Here is a 22,413-nt window from a genome sequence, read left to right on the forward strand (position 1 = left end):
GCCCCAGCTGAGACTTGATAAAAGCATGCACAAGGGGTCTCTCCATCGCTGCAAGACATATCAGCTTGAGCTTTCACCTCCATGGATGATAATGAGGCTGTTCCACGGTATTACAGTGAATGTGAGACTTAAAAAAAAAAAAAATGCTGTAGGGCCAAAGATGACTGCCAGCTTTGCCAACTTTGAAAGTAACAAAAGGAACTCCCATCCGAGGAGACAAGCAAAGAGGATGAAAGGAATAGTCACTGGAAAGGGCCAATCAATTCAGCTTTGTGTCCCTTAGCTCAGCTCCAGAAAGTAAGCTAAGTTGAGAAGTGAAAAGCCAGTAAATACTTTACGACCTGGATTAATGAATATAGGTCCTCGAGTTCCTATCTACATATAAAGCTATGATTATAGCATAAGCCATAGCACCCCCCCCACCGCCCCCGAATTCTTAAATAATGTGTACAGAGAGCAGTGAAAGTTTCTGCAGTGATGTTCTCGAAAGGGAATTAAAAGTACTGTCGCAGAGCTAAAACAAGCTCCCCCTTTTGTATGGTATGTATAAAATATCATAAATGCCACTGCTAGAGATACAGGCATATGTTTTTCCCTTCATATCTGGAGAAAAGCACCTTATGTAAGGAAGCACATAGCACAGCAGGTTAAATGGAAGAGATTCAGAATGCTTTTTAAGATTCTTTTTGTTAATTCGTTAAGAGAGAGAGAGAGCACTAGCCGGGGAGGGGCAGAGGGAGAGGGAGAAGCAGGCTCCCCTCTGAGCAGGGAGCCTGATGGGGTCTCCATCCCAGGACCCCAGGATCATGACCAGAGCCGAAGGCACACACTCAGCCTTCTGAGCCACACAGGCGCCCCAGAGGGAATTTAGAATTAATAGCATAACTACAGTGAAACTAAAAAATATTAGCAAAATGATACAATAATTGTGGAAAAAAGGAGCTAAATAACTCTGTCTTGGATAAAAAGTTTTGTCAGCTTTAACAGATTACTGTAAAAACTGCTAAAGAGACCATGGAACTAGTCTGGAGCTGCCCCTCCTCTTTGTTTCTGTTCATTTGTTGAACAGATTGATATTGAGTCCTTACCATATGAAACCATTATATTTTTGCAGAATTGAAAATGACTCCACTATTCTAAAGAAGCTTTCGAATTTGTAAATCCATGTGTAGCAAGAACTTCACAGTAGTGTTGTCTTTTAAACCTAAACTCTGAAGTGCCACCTGGGTACTTGATCAGAAGGAGTGGCTCCTCTTTTAGTAAGCAGCCCCTTTGGAAGGGAAGAGAGAATTAATAGGCACCTCTGACTTCACTCTGACAATGTAGGAGCTTCTTTAAATCAGGATTTTACAACTTCAAGGAGTTACCTTGTATCACGCTGGTGTCAAATAACACAGTTTCCAATATAAGTACCTAATGGTCTGTGCATTTGAGTTGTGTCCTCTCATTATGGGTGGTAAAATTATATGCTTCTTCCTATGAAACTTATTATAAGGGCCTGGAATTAAATTTCAATTTTGAAAGCATGTGAAATGGGAGCAAACTCCAGAACTTGTTTTAAATTAGCCAGTTTCTCAAAGAGAAGATTGACCTTAGGTGGTTATGACCTAAGCTTTTCCCCTTGGGTTTCAATAGCTTAGCTAATCAAAATCTTTGTTTTTCTTAGTCATTAAATTCAAATTCTAAATGAATTTCTATATCCAGATTACAAGGCATTAATTTTGTTCTAATTTTCATGTATGCCAGGCAATCCATGTCCAAATGCTGTTTATAAATCATCTCCATTGCCTGTTTCCTTGGTAATTGGAATGACTGACTCTCACTCATTATTTTTCAGAGAGACTTGAATTGTTGACACTGCTGTGTCAGTGTGAGATAAGGAAAGCTTAGCGATTTCTTTTGTTTAGAGTCTTCTTATTTACTTGTAGTACCTGAAGGTCAATGACTGCTAAAGCAGGGGTGGATTAGACTAAAATACAGAAAGCAGAAAAGGCATAAATTGGAAAAGACCCATGGTGGCACAATTTAATTCTACCCAGTTAGAGACATGAAGGAAGATTTACCTTCATAAGACTGTAAAAATGGAACTAAAATATCTTCCATGCTTAGTGAAGTGATAAAAGAGTATTTGCAGCTTACCAAGCTGCATGACCTTAGGCCTTAGAAAAATCATTTTTTCTCCCATAAAATTTGGAGATGGGTAGGTATGAAATGATCACCAAGTCCTTTTCAGTATGATAATTTTCTGGTTTCTAGCCAACTTCACATAAACCTTAATTCATACTAATCTATAATATAATGCATAAAATTCATACTATTTATAACAAAATTACACTTATGCTCAAAGTTATTGGTTTATAAGTTACTTTCAGATTTGTTTTTGTATTTTTGCTAAAGAACACATTTTACTTAGTTTAAATAAGACTAAAAGAACAACACTTTGATATCATTTGCGTTTGCATCAGCAACCATATATATGTGTACAGTTCTTGCAGAGACCTTAAAAAATTTTGCTTTTTATTTTTTAATTTTATTTTTTAAAGCATTAAATAAGTCTCTAGAATTTATTAGTCTGTAGAATTTAATTCTAGGCCTTGCCTTTGCAAACCATGTTAAAAAATCACAATAATACAAGTGCCATATTCTTTTTATTGAAGCCATTTCGAGGATAGAAACTTCTATATGATATTTTAATTCTTTTTCTTTTGTTTTCAAGTTGGTCAGATTATAAATTCCTTTGCTTCATCAAAGACCCCCATAATCTGGGCTCAAAAAAGAAAGAAAGAAGAAATAGAGATAGGGAGAGATAGTTATAAAGTATGTAAAACCGTAGCATCTTAGATCTAGGAAAATAAAATTCTTGGTGCATCGTGGAAACTTAGCAAATGCTCCTTCCCTTTTGCCTCCATTGTTGTGTATTTACATTTGCCAGACATTACTTGCTAATAGTACAATGTAAGAGCACAAGCCTTGGAGACAGACGTCAGCTGTTCAACCTTGCACAAGTTGATTAGCATATCAGTGAGGACTAAGCCTCCTATTTTTATTGTGTGGAGATTGTGCAAAGCCATGTAATAGTCCTGGCGCATGGGATTGGTGATAATTATGATTATTCACATGTCCCAGGCACTCTATATACATTCTTTACTATCATCTGTGAAATGATATATTATCCCTGTTTTACAGATATGGGAGTTGAAGAATCTCCATTTGCTTCATCCAGTGCGTCAGCCAAACCATGCTGGCTTTTTGTTTATGAATATGGCCGTTACTCAGTCCCCTCTTTCTAGTTTGACTGCTCTACTTAAGACTATCCTTCCCTCCTTCCTGGCGTCTGAAATTTTGCCTATTCTTCAAATTAAGACAAGCTACCGCCATTATGAACTGTTCCCTCATCCTCTCCACGGGGCTCACAAAAGGAAGTTCCCTCAGTCACCTTTGAACACCCATAACCCCTGACTTCCCTTCAAGAGTGAGCAGTCCTAGAAGGCAATAGCTTTATCTTCATAATCTTTGTGACCCCTGGAACTCCCCACACAATGCATTCTGCAACTCATCCAAGTTTAGTTGTAAATAATGTAAATCATAAATAATAGAAATCATTGATAATTCCTTTTTGCTTCTTTCGGGTGATTTTTGGCTCAGTTGATTTGTTTGGGAAACTTTGAACGTAACCACTGAATAGAGGTACTGAGTTGTTGACAGTGTGGTTTTTTAGAAGAAATGAGTTACTTTTATACTATTTGTTTTAAACAGTAATAAAAGTACCAAATAGGTTAAAAGTGATAATGCCTTTCGTTTCAGGTATTTCTAAGAAACATCATACCTATAGTACTCATCCAATAATGATATGCATTTTTCCATTATGAATTAATTATTATTTTCTACTTAAAATAGAAGGATTCAGATTTGTGCAGAATCTATTAAACCAACATCTGAAGAGAAATTGCCTGAAATTTTAGCATGAAAGACTGGTAGATGGTTATTCTATTAGGCTTGGATACATTTAAGGCAAATTAGATACAAGGGAGAAGGGAAAGTACTATATTATTGACCTGTATAGTAGCAGATGCTATGCAGAGCTATGGAGGGGCACTAATACTTCACTGTAAGCCAGAAAGAATGTCAGGTAGCATTTATGGTTTATCAATTTTGGTTCACCATGAAAAAGAACTTTTAGAATCAAGGTTGTTTTTCTGTTAGGTTGAAAGAAAATGCAGGAAACGAGAAATTGCTATATATTCAGGAAACAGCTGTTCTCTTTATTTTTGTTTAGAAAAGCAAGTATTTCATAAATAAGAACAATAATTACTGATCTGCAATTAAAGTTTAGTATGGTTTCTTTTCATTGGCTGCATCTGACTGAAGACTAACAGGATGCTCTCTATCCGTGAATAACAGTAGGAGGTAACTCACATTATCAGTGGCCAGCCCAAGTCACAAGGATGATTGTTAGGTGCCAGGTACATCCAGAGATTATCATTTATGTACCTGTCCATATACTTATGGAGAATTTCATATTATATCAACATCCTCCCCTTGTATATAATTATGTGTTCAAGGAGTTCATGTGTTTGAGAATAAAAGTATCCTTATCAAAAGTAATCTTTAATTCTTTCATCCTAAAGGAACTTGTGGAGTACTACAAGCATCATTCTCTGAAAGAAGGTTTCAGAACCTTGGATACGACCCTACAGTTTCCGTACAAGGAGCCCGAACATTCAGCTGGGCAGAGGGGTAATAGAGCAGGCAACAGCTGTGAGTACCGCAGTTCAGAATGCAATTTGCTACCACTTAAGGGTTGGAGGCACAGTAACATGAAACATCTTCATTCCAAATTTTGAAATAGAGCCCATTAATATGCTGCTCTGTGTAGCCAGGGCTTTTTGTGGAGCTAAGCAAAATCAGATGGACAAACAGAAATGTTTATGACTGTGTCTAGACATAGTTCTTTGTGCCTCATCAAAAGTTGTGTTTGTGTTTAGAAATCCATCAGAAGTGTAAAGGGTATGTGAATATGTAAGTTTTGTACTTTTCATGGATTTTTTTATAGTAGCCAAACTCTTTTTTAACTCATACCTGTTTGTACTCATAATGCTGTTTGAGTTAATGGTATCTTAGCAAGGCTGGTGTGCAGCCAGCCCATCTCACCTGGTATCCCAAATCTGCCTATGATCCTATTTTAATGATTAGTTTCAGAATTTTGAAATGGCTAAAGCCTGTTTCCTCTGATGGCCAGTGTTTACGAGTATATCTCAGTCACCTTCCTGCAGAATGAGCACCATGCCACAGCTAATCACAAAAGATTAGCACACCATCTAGAAGCATGTGATAGTTGGAGTGTGAGTTCAAGTCAAAACTTTTTCTCATCACTGTTTAATATCATATAATCTTCCCGGAGGTAGAGATGGCAAGTAAAGAGAACATTGTGATGAAAAACACCATGAATAAAGTGTGATTTTCTTCCCTTATGTTAATATCAATTTTTTTTTAAGTAAAATTCTTTCGGAGGAGAAATGAATACAATTTTATTACTCTTAGAATCTTTAGTCTAAGCAAAACAGGAATATCTAGGGGTATTTGAAAAAAGAATTTGCTTTGTGTAAAATAACTTTAACTTTTTTTTTTCCCCTGAAAGCAGAAACTGAAAGGGAAACAGGTAACATTCAGGGCTCTAACAACATCAGTAAAATTTCATACTCTTGTGTATAAGTAAATATACAAGTAATTTGTCACATCAACTGACAGATTTTTTTATTTGAATAACTTAATAGCTGTTTTCTTCACAAGGATCAGTAATAAATGACTAAGCTTGTGTAATGAAAGTAGTCAGAGCACACTTTATTTTGAAACTTTAACACCTATTAAAAGTTATCTTTCTAGGGGCATTTGGCTGGCTCAGTTGGTTGAGCATCCAATTCTTGATCTCAGCTCAGGTTTTTTTTTTTTTTTTTTTTTTCAGCTCAGGTCTTGATCTCAGGGTTGGGAGTTCAGACCCTGCATTCTGCTCTATGCTGGGCCTACTTTTAAAAAGGAAAAAAAAAGTTATCTTTCTGCTTTTCAGCCCAGTTGTACCCAATTATCTTAGATTCTCATTGAGAACATAATTTTCCCTCATTTAAAAACAGAAGTTTTTCCTTGAAAAACAATTTTCCTACAAATATATTTTTTTTTCTTTCCTATGAATTTCTTAAGTCTGCCAAAGTTACGACCTTTTTTCCCCAAGTGAAAAGTATAATTTTTCTACTGTCCTTTACTTTGCCTTCCTAGCAGCAGGAGATGATAAAAGATGCCAAGGAGGTCAGTTACACTAAAAATCCTGTTTGTTTGAGTTCACTTAGTTCTAGAAAGCCAAGGTGGGAGAGGTTGGCAATCAGCAAGAGCAGATGTCCCATATTAGTGGAAGGTCATTAGCCATCATATCACACTGCATGGTTACTCCCAGCACTTTCTCTATGCTTGGCACATGGAGGTGTTCAGAGGATGTTGTCCACCGATGAGCAGAGTTGCCTAATCTAAAATTTGTCTCTAATGTTCAACACATTTTGAACTTAATATTTAATGCTCAAACTTACTTAGCTATGAGGAATGGAGTTACAGGCCTTTTGCCTTTTTTTAAGCAAAAAGTGTAGGCGATGGAATGATTTTGAATTGAACATCAGTATGAGCTGCAGGGCATTTTTCAACAGAATCATGTGGTCAAATATCCCCACCCAGTCTTTTTAAGAGACTCTGGTGAGCATGCCACAGAACCCTTTTACAATCAAGAAGTAAAAGCAAATCAGTCATTTAAAATTAATCTGTGTTGGGGTTTGATTTTATTTATCAATTATTCATTCCTTCAACAGATATACATTAAATACCAACGCAGACAGGGCACTGTAGGGACTGGGATATAGCAGTTGAGAAGACAAGTCCCTGCCCTTAGAGAGCTTATATTTTAATGGGGCCACTCAGCAGGTGTGGGATGAGAGTTTGCTATTTTTATGTAGGGGGATCATGGAAGATCTCATAAAGTGTCAAGAAAGAAATGAGGGAGTGAGTTAGTATGTCAGGCAGCAATAATTGTGTGATGATCTGGACTCCCAAGATTATTCAGTCATTGCCATGCAGCATGATTATAATCTTAGGTCAAATTTTTAATGCTATCCCAGTATTTCATGTACTTTGTACTGACTTTTATATAAAATAGGAACACTAAGATGGTTTTTAAGGTTAAATGAGGAGCTTTAAGCATTCAGCACAGCACTGGTACATTGTAGATAATAAATATCAGCTACAACTGATGCTACTGCTACTGCTGTGGCTACTACTACCACCACCACTACTAGTAACTCCTAACACAGCAAACATTTTCCTACATTTCTGAGTTGAATTATTAATTTTAACTCCTAGAAATTAATATCTTTGCTTTAGTGATTCTTCAAATATACCTTATCTTATACCAGATCCTGATTAAGAGTTAACCAACCCATAATTAAAACGTTGCTTCTATTTTTCTGCACATTGTACTTCTCAGAAGTGGTAAGGAGGATTGCGCAGGATGCCTTTATAGTCCTTACCTCTGTTCATGGTTTCGGGTATGCTGCTAAATATTATCTAAAAGTAATTTTTACCAAGAAATATTACTTAGGATACTTGATTGGACAGGGCACTGACATCTCCATTACTTCTAAAACGTTTTGGAGGAAACAGAGCAAGCAAGCTAATGCCCTAATGCCCAAGTCCACTCTGGATTCTGGGTGGAGATTGAGATTGAAGTTCAACTGCTGAAACCTACTAGGGTTTTTTCTTAGATAATGTAGTCACCTTGGAAAAGAAAATTCCAGTGCATTGTAGAAGGGGCTGCTTGCTTCTATGTTAGTCTAGGTTAGAATATTCTTGGGTAAATTACCACTATTTTTCAAGTTTGTAAAACATGATGAGATGATGGCCGACCTGCAAGTCTGCAAGGCCTGCAAGTCATGCAAGTGCAAAATAACACATAAAAAGATAATGGTTAGAATTAAACAGGAGTCTAGCGTATTGGGCAAGGAGCATATACCAGTTCTAGGTTAGGATCCCATTGTAGGCAATGCTCTTTCCCAGAGCTACGAGACTTTATTTTTGCCTCTGAAGTGACTTATGAGTGTTGCTAAGAGAGAAGAAAAAGACAGAAAGAAAACACAGGGGTGCCTTGGTGGCTCAGACGGTTAAGCGTTTGCAATTGGCTCAGGTCATGATCTCAGGGTCCTGGGGTCCAGTCTCATATCAGGCTCTGCTCAGTGGAGAGCCTGCTTCTCCCTCCCCCTCTGCCTGCCCGCTCCCCCTACTTGTGCTCACTCGCTCACTCTCTGCCAAATAAATTTTAAAATATTAAAAAAAAGAAGAAGAAAAAAAAAAAAAAAACACAGCTCAGGCCTAGCAGTGAGCTGATGGGCTTCTGTGGGAAACTGCAGTGACTCCGTGGTGGAAGATGTTCTGCTCTGACCTGTGGATCTGTGTAAGAATCCCGTTACTTTCTCAAAACTGGCCCAGCAATCTGCCTTAGACTGCATCAGGTGTGTCTGTAGGCCTTATATATTTGAAGGGCGCTGAACTGACTTTGCCTTTCTTGCTCTACAATGAGCACTTAATTATTTTCAAGTCTGCTACTGAGTAGCTGTCTGACCTTAGGCAAGTCACTTAGCCTGTCTGGGATTCAGCTTTCTCATCTGATGAATGACAAATGAGATTAGATATTTTTTATGTTCTTTAAAAAATAGCATCGTAGGTTTCTTTCTTTGTATGCATGAGGGAAAAGGGTAAAGTAGAATGTTAATAGGCCTCACACGAGGGAAAGCTGCGTGCTTAGCTATTTCATGACCCGAAGTGGACTCTAAACATTTTCACAAGTTCTTACTTACAGAGAATTAGGTAGACCATAGGGTAGAGTTGGCTGATTAAAAAAAAAAAAAAAAAGCGTTGGTTATTATTATAGTCACATAATCTCAAAGTATCTTCTCACAAGGATCATTAATAAAGAAGAACAGACACCTTATTCAAGTTATTGAAGTTAACATCACTAATAATAGAACAAGTAGATCATATGTACCTAATGTGATGCTATAAGGAGGACACAGCCTCACTTTGGTGGTATTCATGCCCCCATGAGGCATAATCTGAACCTAATCATGAGGAAACATCAGACAAACCCAATTTGAAGAACATTCCACCAAATAATTGGCCTGTATGCTTCAAAAATGTCAATGTCCTGAAAGACCAAGACTGAGGAATTGTTTCAGATTAAAAAGGAGACTGAAGAAACATGACAAGTACAATGCAACATGTCCTGGATTGAATCTTGGGCCTGAAAAATAATTTTTATTTATTTATTTTTGTGATCAGGACATGCATGAGACCAATTTTGAAGTTTCTAGATTAAATAATAGTATTAATTTTTGCTGATAAATGTATTGTGACTGTATGCAAGAAGAAAATGTCTTTAGTTTTAGAAGATACACACTGAAGTATTTAAAGGATACGTGTCTGCAATATATCCTAAAACGGTTCAGGAAAAATATAGAGATTGGTAAAACAAACATGGTCAATTGTTAGCCTTTGAGGAGTCTGAAGTGAAAAGTTTATGGGAACTCTTTGTATTATTCTTGCTACAATGTCAGAAGTAAAATTTGGAGATAATCCCATCCTGTTAGCTATATAAATCCAACGGGATGGAAACAAAATGGCAGCATCCTGTTTGCTCCCCTGCCACAGGTGTGAGGGGACCTCAGTGCGCTGGTTTGGGGGTATGTTGAGTACTGAGTAGGGTCATATTCGAAACCATCTGTTCCTTACTGATGACCTCACGGTATTTGTTTTTTCATGTATTCATTATTTTATTCAACAAACATACAACAGTTGCCTTGTGCCAGGCCCTGTGCCAAATGCTAGAGTTAAGATAGTAAATAAGACAGACAGTTTGGTGGGCAGGGACAAACATAAAATGACAGCATAAATAATCCCAAGTTTTGACAAGTCCCGTGAAGCAGAAGCACAGTTTGAAAAGGGTATGACGAGAGCCTACGTAACTTGCAGTGTCAGGGAAGGACATTCGGAAGAAGTGACACCTAGGTAAAATGTAAAGGAGTGGTGTGGATTGTCAGGGTGTGAGATAGTGGAAAGTAGAGAAACTCCACAGTGGAGAGGTAGCTTGTGTGAAGGCCCTCAGTCAGGAAATAACCTGGTATGTTTAAGGAATTGGAAGGTCCACGTGCTTGGAGCATAGGGACTGCATTCTAGTATCCACAGTGGGAATGTATTAAGCAGAAAATTATGGAAACTAGATTACACGGTTTTTAAAGATCACTGTCTACTCCGTGATTGTGGCCTGGAGGGAGGCATGGATGGAACAGAAATAAGTTAGGAGGTTATTATTGCAGATGTCCAAGGGAGGAATGATGCTGGTTTGACCAAGAGTTCAGAGTGGAGCCAGGATCATGGCAGATCTGAGTATCTTCTGGAAGTCGAATTGATTGGATAGGGGGAATCGAGGTAGCAGGAGTACGAGCATGATACACAAGCACTTGCCTTGGATGACTGGCAAATGGTGAAGCTATTGACTGACCAGGAAACAGAAGCGATCTTAACAGGTATAGAGGAAAAGTTAATACATTCAGTTTTGCACAAAGTTTTAGTACCTGTGCAGACTCAATAACTCAGTAGGCAGTTGGCACCAAAGAGAGTGGTCTGGGATGAAGACAGAGTTTTATGGATCATTAACACCTTCATTTCATAGTTTACATAGAGCATATAATATTATTTTTATAGAAGTTTAGTGATTTCTTCTGGTATAATGTTCCCTCAAGCCTTAGGAACCAGATTCCTTTGCTCATTTCCTTTGCACAGTGTCTTTCATGAAACATGTGTTCAGAAAAGGCTAAATAAGTGAAGTCCGAAAATAAGCGCCATGGAAGACATAGCAGGTATGAAAGTGCCATGTGTAGTTGGCCATGTGTAGTTGATATTTGAAAAAGCATGGGAAAATGGGACAGTTTGAAAATAAAATATAGATCAGTATGCTCCTTTTGGTGTCATGACAAATACTATAGCGGTTCTGCAAAAAATCAACGAAGGCTTCGTTTAGTCCCTGGGACCATACAAATAACCTTGCAGGACAAAGAGCCAGAGACAGAGTGGCTTCTCCCCCATGTGGCCTCTTTCCTTCCACACATGGGTCCCCATTGTTCTACTAACCATCTGACCAGGGACATGAGCTTCATGTTAGCCAGTGTGTTAGAAACTTGGAGAATTTGTATCATTTGCGTTTATTTATCTCCACATAGCATAATACAGCTTTCATATTTCTGATAATTCCTGAAACAGCCTGACAATGCTTTAACCACTGTTTACTAGTTTAATCACACTGTAATAGTGGATAAATTTATTATCTCAAACATCCACTTTATTTAGTTTTTACCTTCTTGCCCTTATAAGTCAACAAACCATTTTCACTGACCCTTATTTTCTTATTCCCTTAGCTTATGCTTCGTCTTTTGTCATTTTTTCCTTGATCACTTGGCATTTGGGTGTAACTTCATTTTATTCTGATAATGTAAATGTTTGTTTTAAACCCATTGTAGTAGTTTCTTTGGGCTGTCATAAAAATTACTATAAGCTGGGTGGCTTAGAACAACAGAAATTTACTCTCTCACAGTTCTGGAGGCTAGAAGTTGTAAATCAGAGTATTGGCAGCGTTGGTTTCTAGTAGAGGCTCTGAGGGAGGATGCATTCCATGCCCTTTTTGTAGTTTCTGGGTGGCCATTGGCAATTTCTGGCATCCTGAAGTTTATAAAGACATGACTTCAATCTCTGCCTTAAATACACAGTACCTTCTCCTCTGTGTGTCCTATCCCTTTCCTTAATCTTGTAAAGACACTTGTCATTGCATTCAGAGCCCACTTTAGTGCAGTTAGAGCCCTCCCTGCCCCCGAATGTGGAATGACATCATCTACCATCTTGAGATCCTTAACAGCTGCAAAGACCTGTTTTCCCAGCAAGATCATATTCATAGATTCTAGGTGGACTCCTCTTTTGGAACAGGGTCTACCATTCAACCTATTACAAGCTCATGGTATCTATTTAAAATTTTTAAATTTAAAAATTTAAATTTTTCCCGTGCCCTCGGGTGCCCTCGTTTTTTTCTTTCTTTCTTTTTTTTTTTTTTTGTAGAACCATCCAAAGGTAGAACTGATGTGGGCCCTGCCAGAGGGCCCTTGGCCTCAGCGGGGTGTGGGGGTGAAGGGAAATGACTCTGATCTAAGGCGTTGGCCCTGCAGTGATTGACAGATCCACGTGCCCCCCCCCCCCTTTAAGCTCGACAGATGGACACAAATACCGAATTATATAGGGAGCAAGTTCACTTTGGATGAACTTCTATTTCTGAGGCAGAGGCCAAGTCACGAATCTGGGGGCTGCCCTCTCCCCCTTCTAGGAGTGGGATGTGACTGTTCTGAGCCTTGAAAGATGGATTTCTGACTCCTGGAAGGGAGAGGGGGTGCCTAACGGGAGAGAAAGAAGGGAGGCTAAATTTTTCCATCCTTTTTGTTTATAACTGGTTGTTTATAAATTGTTTGTAAGTTAGAGTGGTAAGAGGACTTGCATTAATAGGATAGATAGGTAGTCAGTGGATGGAAGTTAGAAGGAAGCCATTATCTTAACGCAATGAAGTGTTTTAAATGAATCCTAACCTTCCTGCAAGTAAAATGTACTTGTTCCTAAGAGAAAGCACTTCTAAGCCAATGAGGGTTTCCAAGACTTATGTCTTGAAACTTCATATATAATACTCTGATACATAATAAGAACCTAATAATTCTGATATTTAAAAATTTGGTGATTAATGGAACACTGTGTTTTTCAAACCCCTTTTACGTACATTCATTAGATTAATGTCTCCAGTGGTTCTCTGAGCCAATGGCTCCACAAGAAGTGCCATGAAACGTTCCCTTGGCCAAACAGATGTGCCACACATGCTGCTTGTATGACACAGGAAAGTGCCAGTTTTCCTAGACTGCCCCGAGTTTACTTCTGGGTGCAACACATGCTCATGATGTTTAATGCTCGTTTGATGAGCCTTAAAATAGTCGGGGTATGTGAAGTACTTAGAACAATGTCTAGCATGTGGGAAGTGCTGTCTGTTTTACTGTTCCTGCTGCTCCTGCCACCACTTCCAGTACTGTTACCCAGCGTGAAATGTTACATTAGCCTCTCTGACACATTCTAATGTATTTATAAAGCCCTTCTCTGTGAGACTTTGGTTTCACACTTCCATTTCCTGTGCTTCAGCTATACTCTCCCTGTATCCACACTCTTCTGTGGCCTAAGGTAGTTAAAACAAATTGCTGACATTTTTATATTCTTTTTCCTCAGCATGTCTATGAGGTCCACAGAATTTACTGTTCTTGGGCAACTGATCAACTGCAGTTGCACATCTTCATTATCAGGTCATGCTGGGCTTCCTTTTTTTATTTACTTACTTCAAGAGTTCTACTAGCTCCTATAAGGCATTTTTATCCTGAACCTTCATAGCTTAAAAAATTCGTAACCAGTACTCAGAGTCCCTTCAGAAATAGAGCTTGCAGATGGAATTTCTACAGATTCAGATAACCTCATTCAAAGCCATCTTTTTTAATGTTCAAAGGCTCAAAAAGCAGCCCTTATGTTTTAATATTTTTCATTTTTCATACTGTCCTTTCCCATAGACCTTATGTTCTAAATTAAAAACTGAGTCTCGATCAATGTGTATACTGTTCCCTAACTGACTGTAGTACCCTCACATGACAGCCCTGAGCCAAGGCTTTAGTTTTTCTAGTCTCTCTTTCCTATGAAACAAACAGAAGTTGGTCTAAATTGAGGAGAATTCCTTTTTTTCCTCGTGAAATTTGGATGAGGCTCCTAGCTTTGAGGAACAATGCTGAGAGCTCTCTTTTCCTGATACATGCCACTAGTATCAACTTCCCCCACTGAATTCCAAATCTGCATGAGGGTGGAGGTCTCCATTCTGCAACTCTCTTCTCTCCTAATAGCATGAGTAATTGAGTACAGAACTGGCTAGGTTTTCCTTTCATTCGTTCCTTTACGCATGCAACGTTTTTGAGCATCTGCTTGCACCACATATTGTATCACACATACCCCTTAAGTGTGGCATGCAATTTAGCTTAATGTCTCAACAATAGATAGGGATGCAAGGGGCATTCTTGTACCTAAGCACCTCAGTGCCTCACCTGGTCCAGAATTTTTCAAACAAGTACCTTTCATGACATTGCTGAGAGGTCATCTTCAGGCTTTGCTTAACACTCAGGTGACTTCATTTCCAATACAGTACAAAGCACTCAGTTTACTTTTTGAACAAGATAAAAACTTTTTTCTTCCTTTACGCTAGAGACTTACTGTACCTACATACAATAATTTGTCTCATTAGAGCTACTCAAAGTAAATATACTATATTTCTTTAGGTGTGCTTCCATGCACCCCCCCCCCCCACATTGTGTTTCTTTTTCTTTTCTGTAAACTACCTCAGATTATTCAATCCGTCCTCCTATACATAGCAGCCATATCTGTTACCATCCTGGCCAGCCTGCTATGGGGATGCCCTCAAATTTTTCAGAATTGAGCATAAAGATTCCTATATGCCCTATATAGGAATATATATAGTGACTTGCTGTTTCAGATTTTGCTCAGTCTTTCTATTCAAAGTTCAGTCTTCTCCAGTTAATTTCCCCTCTTTCTTTTCTCCTTCCTCCTCATAGGGTACTGTTCTCCTATTTAGATGAATCTGAGAACTTCTTTCCTTACCAGTAACCCCCTCCATAGGTACCCACATCCATTCATTCAGTGGCTCATTATTGGAAGCCTACTGCAGGGAGGGCATGGTTCAAATTGCTGGAGATACACAGCACTGAAAAGAAACCACACAAACATCTCTGCCTTTGTGGAACTTACATGCTAGTGGGGAAGACAGATAATAGATAAAAATAAGAAGTTGGTGAGTGCTCTGGAAAAATAATATAATAGGGTGATGGTACTCAGGAGTGCCAGAGATGGTTTATTATTTTATCTGGGGTGGTAGGGGGGTGAGGAACAAAACTAGGGGCTCATTTTTTCCTCCTTCTGGTAGCTTAGCAGAAAGCTGGTTCAGCAGTTCTGAGTTTTCTCAACAGTAGGAGAGGCTGACACCAGCCACTGGTTCCAGAAGCTCCCCTTTCTAGTAGGCCACGTGTATGACCAATGTCTTAGTCTGTTCGGACTGCTATAACAAAATAACATAGCCTGAGTGACTTATGAGCAACAGAAATGTATTGCGCACAGTTCTGGAACCTGGGAAGTCCAAGGTCAAGGCGTCAGCAGATTCAGTATCTGCTGAGAGCCTGCTTTCTGTTTCAGAAAAGGTACCACATGTTATGTGGTGGAAGGGGTGAGGGAACTTGGTGCGACCTCTTTCCTAAGAACATGAATCTCATTCAGGAGAGCTCCAGCCTCATGACCTAAGCACCGCCCAAAAGCCCCACTTCCTGATACCATCACAGTAGACATTAGGTTTCAACATATGAATTTGGGGATTGGGGCAACACAAACATTCAGTCTGTAACAGGGCATTTCTGATACTACAGACTTGCTTAGTTAAGCACCCTGTCAATCTGTAGAGCATATTCTGACCCATGCAATGTGGCCAGAGCAGAAGGAGAAGTAAGAGAGGCCAGACCATGTGGTGCCTTTTAGGATTTCAGCCTTTACTCTGGAAAAAAATGAGAAGCCACTGATGGGTTTAAGCAAAGAAAAGACATGATTTATGTATATATCAATAGGATTATTCTGGCTTCTTGGTTGAAAAAAGACCAGGGAGAAGTAGAGGACAAGGTAGAAACAGGAAGACCAGTGAGGAGGCTCATGCAGCGCCCCAGCTAAGAGGTGATAACAGCTTGGAACAACATGTAGCCATAGAGGCGATGTATTTTGAAAGTGATCCAACAGGATATTCACATCAGATGTGAAACAGAATAGCAAGGGAAGATTCAAGAATGGCTAAGGCTTTTGACCGGAGCAAGTAGAAAATTGGAGATTTTTTGAGGGGCTCAGATGGGGCCTAAAGTCTAGTCCATAGCGTTCTCAATCCAAAATGAATAATTTCATTCTATATCACTTCTGTATATGTCTGTCTTTTCACTGATCTTTTGATGTCAAATGCTCTGTCTTGTTATATCAGTAATATTCCCTTAGCACAATACTTGGCACATAAGCAGTTACTTAATAAATATCTGTCAATTATTTTTAAAGAGTGAGGATTTAGAATTAAATTCATGTCTTGATAAAATAGATGTCTGAATAATCTGAAATTCCTAGAAATGTCAAATGATCTAATTTTCCATAACAATAGGAAAGGCCTTACACTCATTTTTTTTCTTGTCAATGGCTTTATATTGCTTATACTGTGCAGTGTTGAATACAAAGTAGCTGTTTGTTTTTTCCAGTAATTCTAGATATAAATTTTCCTTGTTACAACTTTGAATTTCAGGTTAAAGGAGATTGGTCCATTTACCAGATGTCAGCATTCAATGAAATGAAACCAATCTAAATTATTTAGCTTTTTTGGTGACAATATATAAAATATACACTAAACACTAAACATTTGCTGGAAATGGAGGAAGAAATTTCTGACATTATGCCTAAGACATGGCTAAGTTCTAAAATAAAATGAGGTTAAGGATTACAAATTTAAATTAAACATTCATTAAATTCTCAGCATGTTCTCTGCTGCTAGGCCATCTGTAGAAAGTCTTGGTAAAAAGAATCTACTGGATTGCTCATCAAAGTGTCCCACATAGGAACATCATTCTCCTCTTCGAGGCCACTGCTGGGCAGCAAACTCACAGGGAACACCGTATTAATGTAGTACCATTGGCTCAATTGCCTGATATCTTTACTAACAACCTTATGGTACATAAGTGAGTGTGAACACACGTAGTTGTTATAACTTAAAGCAGAGTGTCAGGTAATGTCTGTCTCAGAGAAAAATTACCAAATACTTAGGGTCATGTTCAGTTATACATGTAATGGCAGCTCAAAAATACCTTGTGATTTGATAACCAGTACCTTAAGGAAGAGTATTGATTGAGCTTGCTCTCTACCATGTATAAGTTTCAAATATTATTGAAAATTGAGTAGATTTTTACTTGCTCACAAAAATCGAATAGCCTAATCAAGGCAGAGCTAAAACTTTAAAGTGATAGTTAGTTAACCTTGATAGCAAAAGTATTGGCATTAAATACCAATTCACAAGCACCTTTTTACCTTTTTATTCTACTGTAAACACTGTGTTCTTCTTAATTGATATACTTCTGTGTTCTGTGGCAGTTTTCTCAGTTAAATCTCAGAAATGAATACTGTTCACTAGTGATTTGCCAGTCAATTATGGCTACACTGATAGCTTCTGCTCCAAATTTATTAACAGGTAACTTCTGTTTCAGTTAGAGAATGTCTGTACTTTAGGTTTTGTTTGTTTAACTTGGAAAAGTTGATAAATAATACTTCTTAATAGTTCCTACTGAGAAGTATTAAGTCACTAAACTACGAACCATTCACTTCCTAATATCCCAACAGTGGTAGCCCAGTTGAGTGCCAAGTATCATGTGAACATAGGCAGAGACCACCTAAGTGAACGTGTTGGTCTCTCTGAGTAAGGTTCTCCTCCATCTGTGCTAGTAAGGAGCTCAAAGTGTTTGAGGAAGGAGAAAAGTTAGGCCCTTAATGAAAGCATGCAGTTTGCAAATAATTACTTCAGCAATAAGGGCCTTAACATAGACTTACCATTCTCAGAGGACACAGATATGAATAAAAGAGTTCTTTCTATCAAGAAGCTTCCCAAAATGATGGAATATACTAACAGACAGTCTACAATATTAGGGGACAAAGTGAATTTTAGCCCAGGAAGTGAAAGGAATGGGAGATAATCATTCACCTCAGACATTCTCATTTGAATGCCACTGTTACTAGGCTATTTCTAATTCCATTCCAGGACAAGCACCTACCAATAATTCTTACATTAGCAGCATCTTGGTATAGTAGGAGTTTGATGAAGAAAACATGTATTTGCACCTGCCTCTAGAAGTAGGTGGATATGTTCTCAGTAAGGATGTAAATATGTTTTGCAGGTTAAGCCACTATGCAAAATTTCCTTTATTAAATACCTTATTCTGACATCATTTATATCTAGATTTAAATCCATACTTTCCAAGGGAAACATGTTGTTTTATACTCTTTTCTCCATAAATGCCAGGCATTCAGATGCTATTTTGCCAGTTTATGAGAATGAAGGACCCAAAGGCAGTAAAAATTAATATAAAGGAAGAACAGCAACAATAAGTCATGCAGCAATGCGTGGAAAACTAGAAAGCGTCCCTACCAATCCTTAAAATATTTGGCTGAGAGCAATGCACCGGGTAGCAGGAGAAACTGATTAACCTTTTACCCCTAAGAAGATTCTTCAGGCATACAGTATGCTTAATGCCGGGAGACACATGGTACCTAATAGCTGTTCGGCATCTCGGAAAAAATTACAGTTATTTTAGGAATATCATTGATAGATTATGGTTCTCAGGGATCCTGGGAAATAAAACCTTGAACATACTTCACATTCTTTGTGTTGCGCTGGCTTTTGTCGGAAGTCTTAAGTGTGCAGAAGATGAGCTAAATGCATAGGAGGAGGGGAGACATAGGGAGCTTGCAAAATTAAATACCCTGCTGAGATACTTGTCCATTTGGTAGCTTCAGTAGCTTAGCACTGGGCCTGATCCTGTGGGGGTGCAGCAGCAGTCTAAGGGTTAGCCCCTGCTCTCCAGAATCAACAATAAATTGGAGCTACAACACAAGAGCACACGCAGTAATTAAACAGCAGAGCCAGTGGGTGCCCTGATCTAAGTACCTACAGGTGGCTAGAAAGAACAAGGAAAGCGGGGGACAAGTGTTGTCTGGCTTGGTGGTCAGGGAGCTTTGGAGACAAGAAGGTTAAGGTTAGCAGAGGGGCAAGGTGGAGGAACAGCATTCCAGAGGGAGCAGAAGTTTTGAGTTGGAACCGAAGCTGAGGGCCTTGGCAGGTATTCCCACCAGCTGATCTGGCTGAAAAGAATCGATGTGACAAAATGATGGAAGATTTGGTTAGAAAGGCAGGAAATAGCCAGACGATGAATTGCCACGGAACTCAGGGCAAGAGTTTGGATTTCATAACCTGGGAGAAGGAATGACGAAATCTCTGTTTATTGTGAGTAGCTGGGAGGCAGTTTTTAGAATAGAATGGAAAGAAAGTTCAAAGCAAGAATACCAATTAGGAGGCAGTTGTCTTAGTTTAGAAATGGCATAAGTACCCGGGTGGGGATGTGGAATTGAGAATTCAGGGAAGGAGTAACTTCATATTTCAGAGGACGAAGAGAATGAATAGGAAGAACCAAAAAGCATACTGATTTTTGCAAGGTTAGTTTGCCAAGGACACAAAAGTCCTTGAGAAGACAAAAATGTGGAAAGTTGAGCTAGATTACTGGGAGGAAGATGATGGTTTGAGGCAGCTTGCATCAGGGATAATGGTTGTCCTTCATGGCAGTGTCCTATAAAACATCTGCAACCACGGACTGAAATCCAGGTGAGGACCCAGGACATATCCTAGAATCTTTCCATTCATTGGGGGAAAAACACAATTAGTCTCGAGGGAAGCCAGCAGAGGAGCCAAGGCCTAACCATGGGGGAATAGCGACCATTCAGCTAAGATGATAATATTTTAGATAAGATTGAAGAAGATTCTAATTGTAGCTACTTGACAGGAATGCCAGTGCTTCTAAAGCTTTTAGCGTTAGATAAGAGAGAGTAGCACACCGACATTGTGCATCTGAAACAGATTCGGGTTCACTATGCATAGTGAGGCATTATCCATATTACTTCAGGAATGTTAGATATTTTAAAATTAGAGACAGGCTATCTGATCTAATATCTACCAGTTGAGATTATTTCAATTGTATTTAATTGTGTCTTCATTGATTTCTTATTTCTTCCTTCTAGAGCTAACTTATCTCGTTATATTTCAGACTGCTGGTTTAAATTACCTTCATTAGAAATTTTGAAGAAATACCATCTTCTTTTATTGCTTTATGGATAAAATAGTACCAGAGAGATAACCAAGGATGGACACTTAAAAAGCAGTTTAAGGAGAAAATTCTAGTACTTGACAGAAGTAATGTGTAGACTGGGGGATTCTAATTTAGGTTCTCATGAACATGGGGTAGGAATCTTGTCACCAGACATTCTGCCAATAATACGGTTAGGTATGAGCCATTTTTCCTCATTAAATTAGAGATGGCATCCCCTCCTGTCTCTATAGTGGGTATAACATGGTCTCAAGGAAATTTAAACAAACCAGTTATGTTGAATGGCAATAAATGAATTGAGCAGATTGTAAAATTAGTTGTAATGGCATCTACCACTGAATTTCAAAGTTAAAAAAATGTAATCTGGAAGATGCAATGGATTTGAAAAGAAACTTGATCATCAACAAGGATATGCTTCAGGGTAGATTAAAAGTAAATATGTAAGGCCATTCCTGAGGAAAGCATCACGAATGCATCAATGCATTTATGAGGGATTCATAGCATAGCCCATGGTTCCAAGAGCATCTGAATCACCTCCCAAATCACATGGCCAGTCTACTGTCCAAATCTACTTGCATGGTGCTTGTGTATCCCCTTCATGAGTTACTGCTGTTCATGGGTATCGCAGAATCCCTTCCTGACAAGAGTATTACCTTCAGGAGAATTCTGTGGCTCTCAAATCGATCAGTGGCCTGAAAGAGATAGAATATATTGCAAGATTACATGGACTCATTCCAGCTTGTTTAGCCCACTTTCACTTTCACTTTCACATCATCCTTGTACAGGAATTTTTCGTTGCAGTTTAGACTAGGTCCAGGTCCAAGTAACAGAAATCCAAAAACCATTGGCTTAAACAGGATAGACCTTTATTTCTCTTCATCTAAAAACCCAGAAGCGGTCAGTCCTTGGTTGTGGGGCAGGTCAGGTCATCTCTTCCATTAAGTCTGTGGTAAGCCAGCTTCTCTCAAGCTTGTGAGCTATCATCCTTAAGCAGGAGACCTTTCTTCTCATGGACCCAATAGTAGCTTTCTCATTCTACACAGCAGGATAGAATAAAGAACCAAAAAGAGAAGCAAATGCCTGTGCCAGCTACCTCACAATACCCTTGCTTCTATGCCAGTGGCAAGAACTTAAATAGCTGCGAAAGACAGAAATGTATGCCTTTCGGGCAAATAACCTATTATAGGGATGAAGGGAAGAATAAAGATCAGGAGAAATTTTATAACCATGACTTTCTTTTCCTTTACAGTGGCACTATGGTATTTACAGGTAGAGTTTGATAATTGCCTAGGAAGGCATCCGAAGCAGAGTGGTAGACACAGCAATGCAGCAGTTAAGAGCCTAGACCCAGAAATCCTGCTACCTTATGTTTAAATCTAGACTGTTCTAAGATACCAAGGGGAAACGGTATTAGTGGCCTCGTCTTTGAATTGTCGTGATGATTAAATACTGAATATAAAACATGGAGCATGGTATTTAACACTTCAGAACCACCTGAGAACCGTTCACTTTTATTATTTAAAAGTAAAACATTTCTTAGGGTCGAGTTTTTGCATAGAACTTTCCCATACATTCTCAAAATTGGAGGATGTACTTTTCCAGATATGCTAAGACTTGGAATGATTTACATTTTCTTTGTGGAAATAAGCTTGCATGTGCATGCTTGGTTGGGGGTGGTGCCTAACAAATGTGTGAGTGACTTTCCTATGGGCTTTTGTTAACTCTACTCTCTAGGCTCTTACTTCTTAATACCAGTTTTGATGTGAAGCATATTTTCCATTAAGAATTTACAGGCTCCCCCTTTCCACTGGTGTAACAAAGTGGGAATTGTGCGTCACATGTAAAGAAGGCCATCCTCAGATGGAAGGGGTTCAGAGATGGCACCGTGGAGTGGGTATGCTGTGTTCACCTGGAGAGGGATAGACGGCTCTAAATTTCAGACCTTACATCAATAAAAATGTAAAAATCTGGCTTGTCCTATATTTAGAAATGGTGATAGGAGAAAAGTGGGTGAAAGCCAAGCTTGATATTCCAACTTTGATGTGACCGTTTTCTTGTGATTATAGACAACAAAATAGCTGTGTTGAGATAATTTTTTGCCATTACCTAAATGCTCTTTTGCTTCTCTCTTTTTCTTTCTTTCTCTAAGCCCCTTCTTTGTTCTGTGGGTTTTCTTTTGTAACTCCTCCAGACTACAGCTTTGTTCCCCCTTCTTCCACTCCTTTCTGGTCAGGTACTGCTTTACTGCTTTTATATGTCTTTTCAACTT

At 38.7% G+C, this 22,413-nt stretch overlaps 1 protein-coding gene across 4 annotated transcripts in view; it reads left to right on the forward strand.

Moving 5' to 3' along the window:
* VAV3 (vav guanine nucleotide exchange factor 3) overlaps nt 1–22,413 on the forward strand; it is a 352,116-nt gene that overhangs the window by 324,863 nt on the left and 4,840 nt on the right. For all 4 annotated transcript variants that reach the window (XM_038541166.1, XM_038541164.1, XM_038541165.1 and 1 more), the window contains exon 25: nt 4,629–4,758. In XM_038541166.1, the coding sequence (XP_038397094.1) occupies nt 4,629–4,758 (130 nt within the window). The remainder of the gene's footprint in view (nt 1–4,628; nt 4,759–22,413) is intronic.

Source organism: Canis lupus, chromosome 6, assembly GCF_011100685.1.
Source record: "Canis lupus familiaris isolate Mischka breed German Shepherd chromosome 6, alternate assembly UU_Cfam_GSD_1.0, whole genome shotgun sequence".
Taxonomy (NCBI): Eukaryota; Metazoa; Chordata; class Mammalia; order Carnivora; family Canidae; genus Canis; species Canis lupus.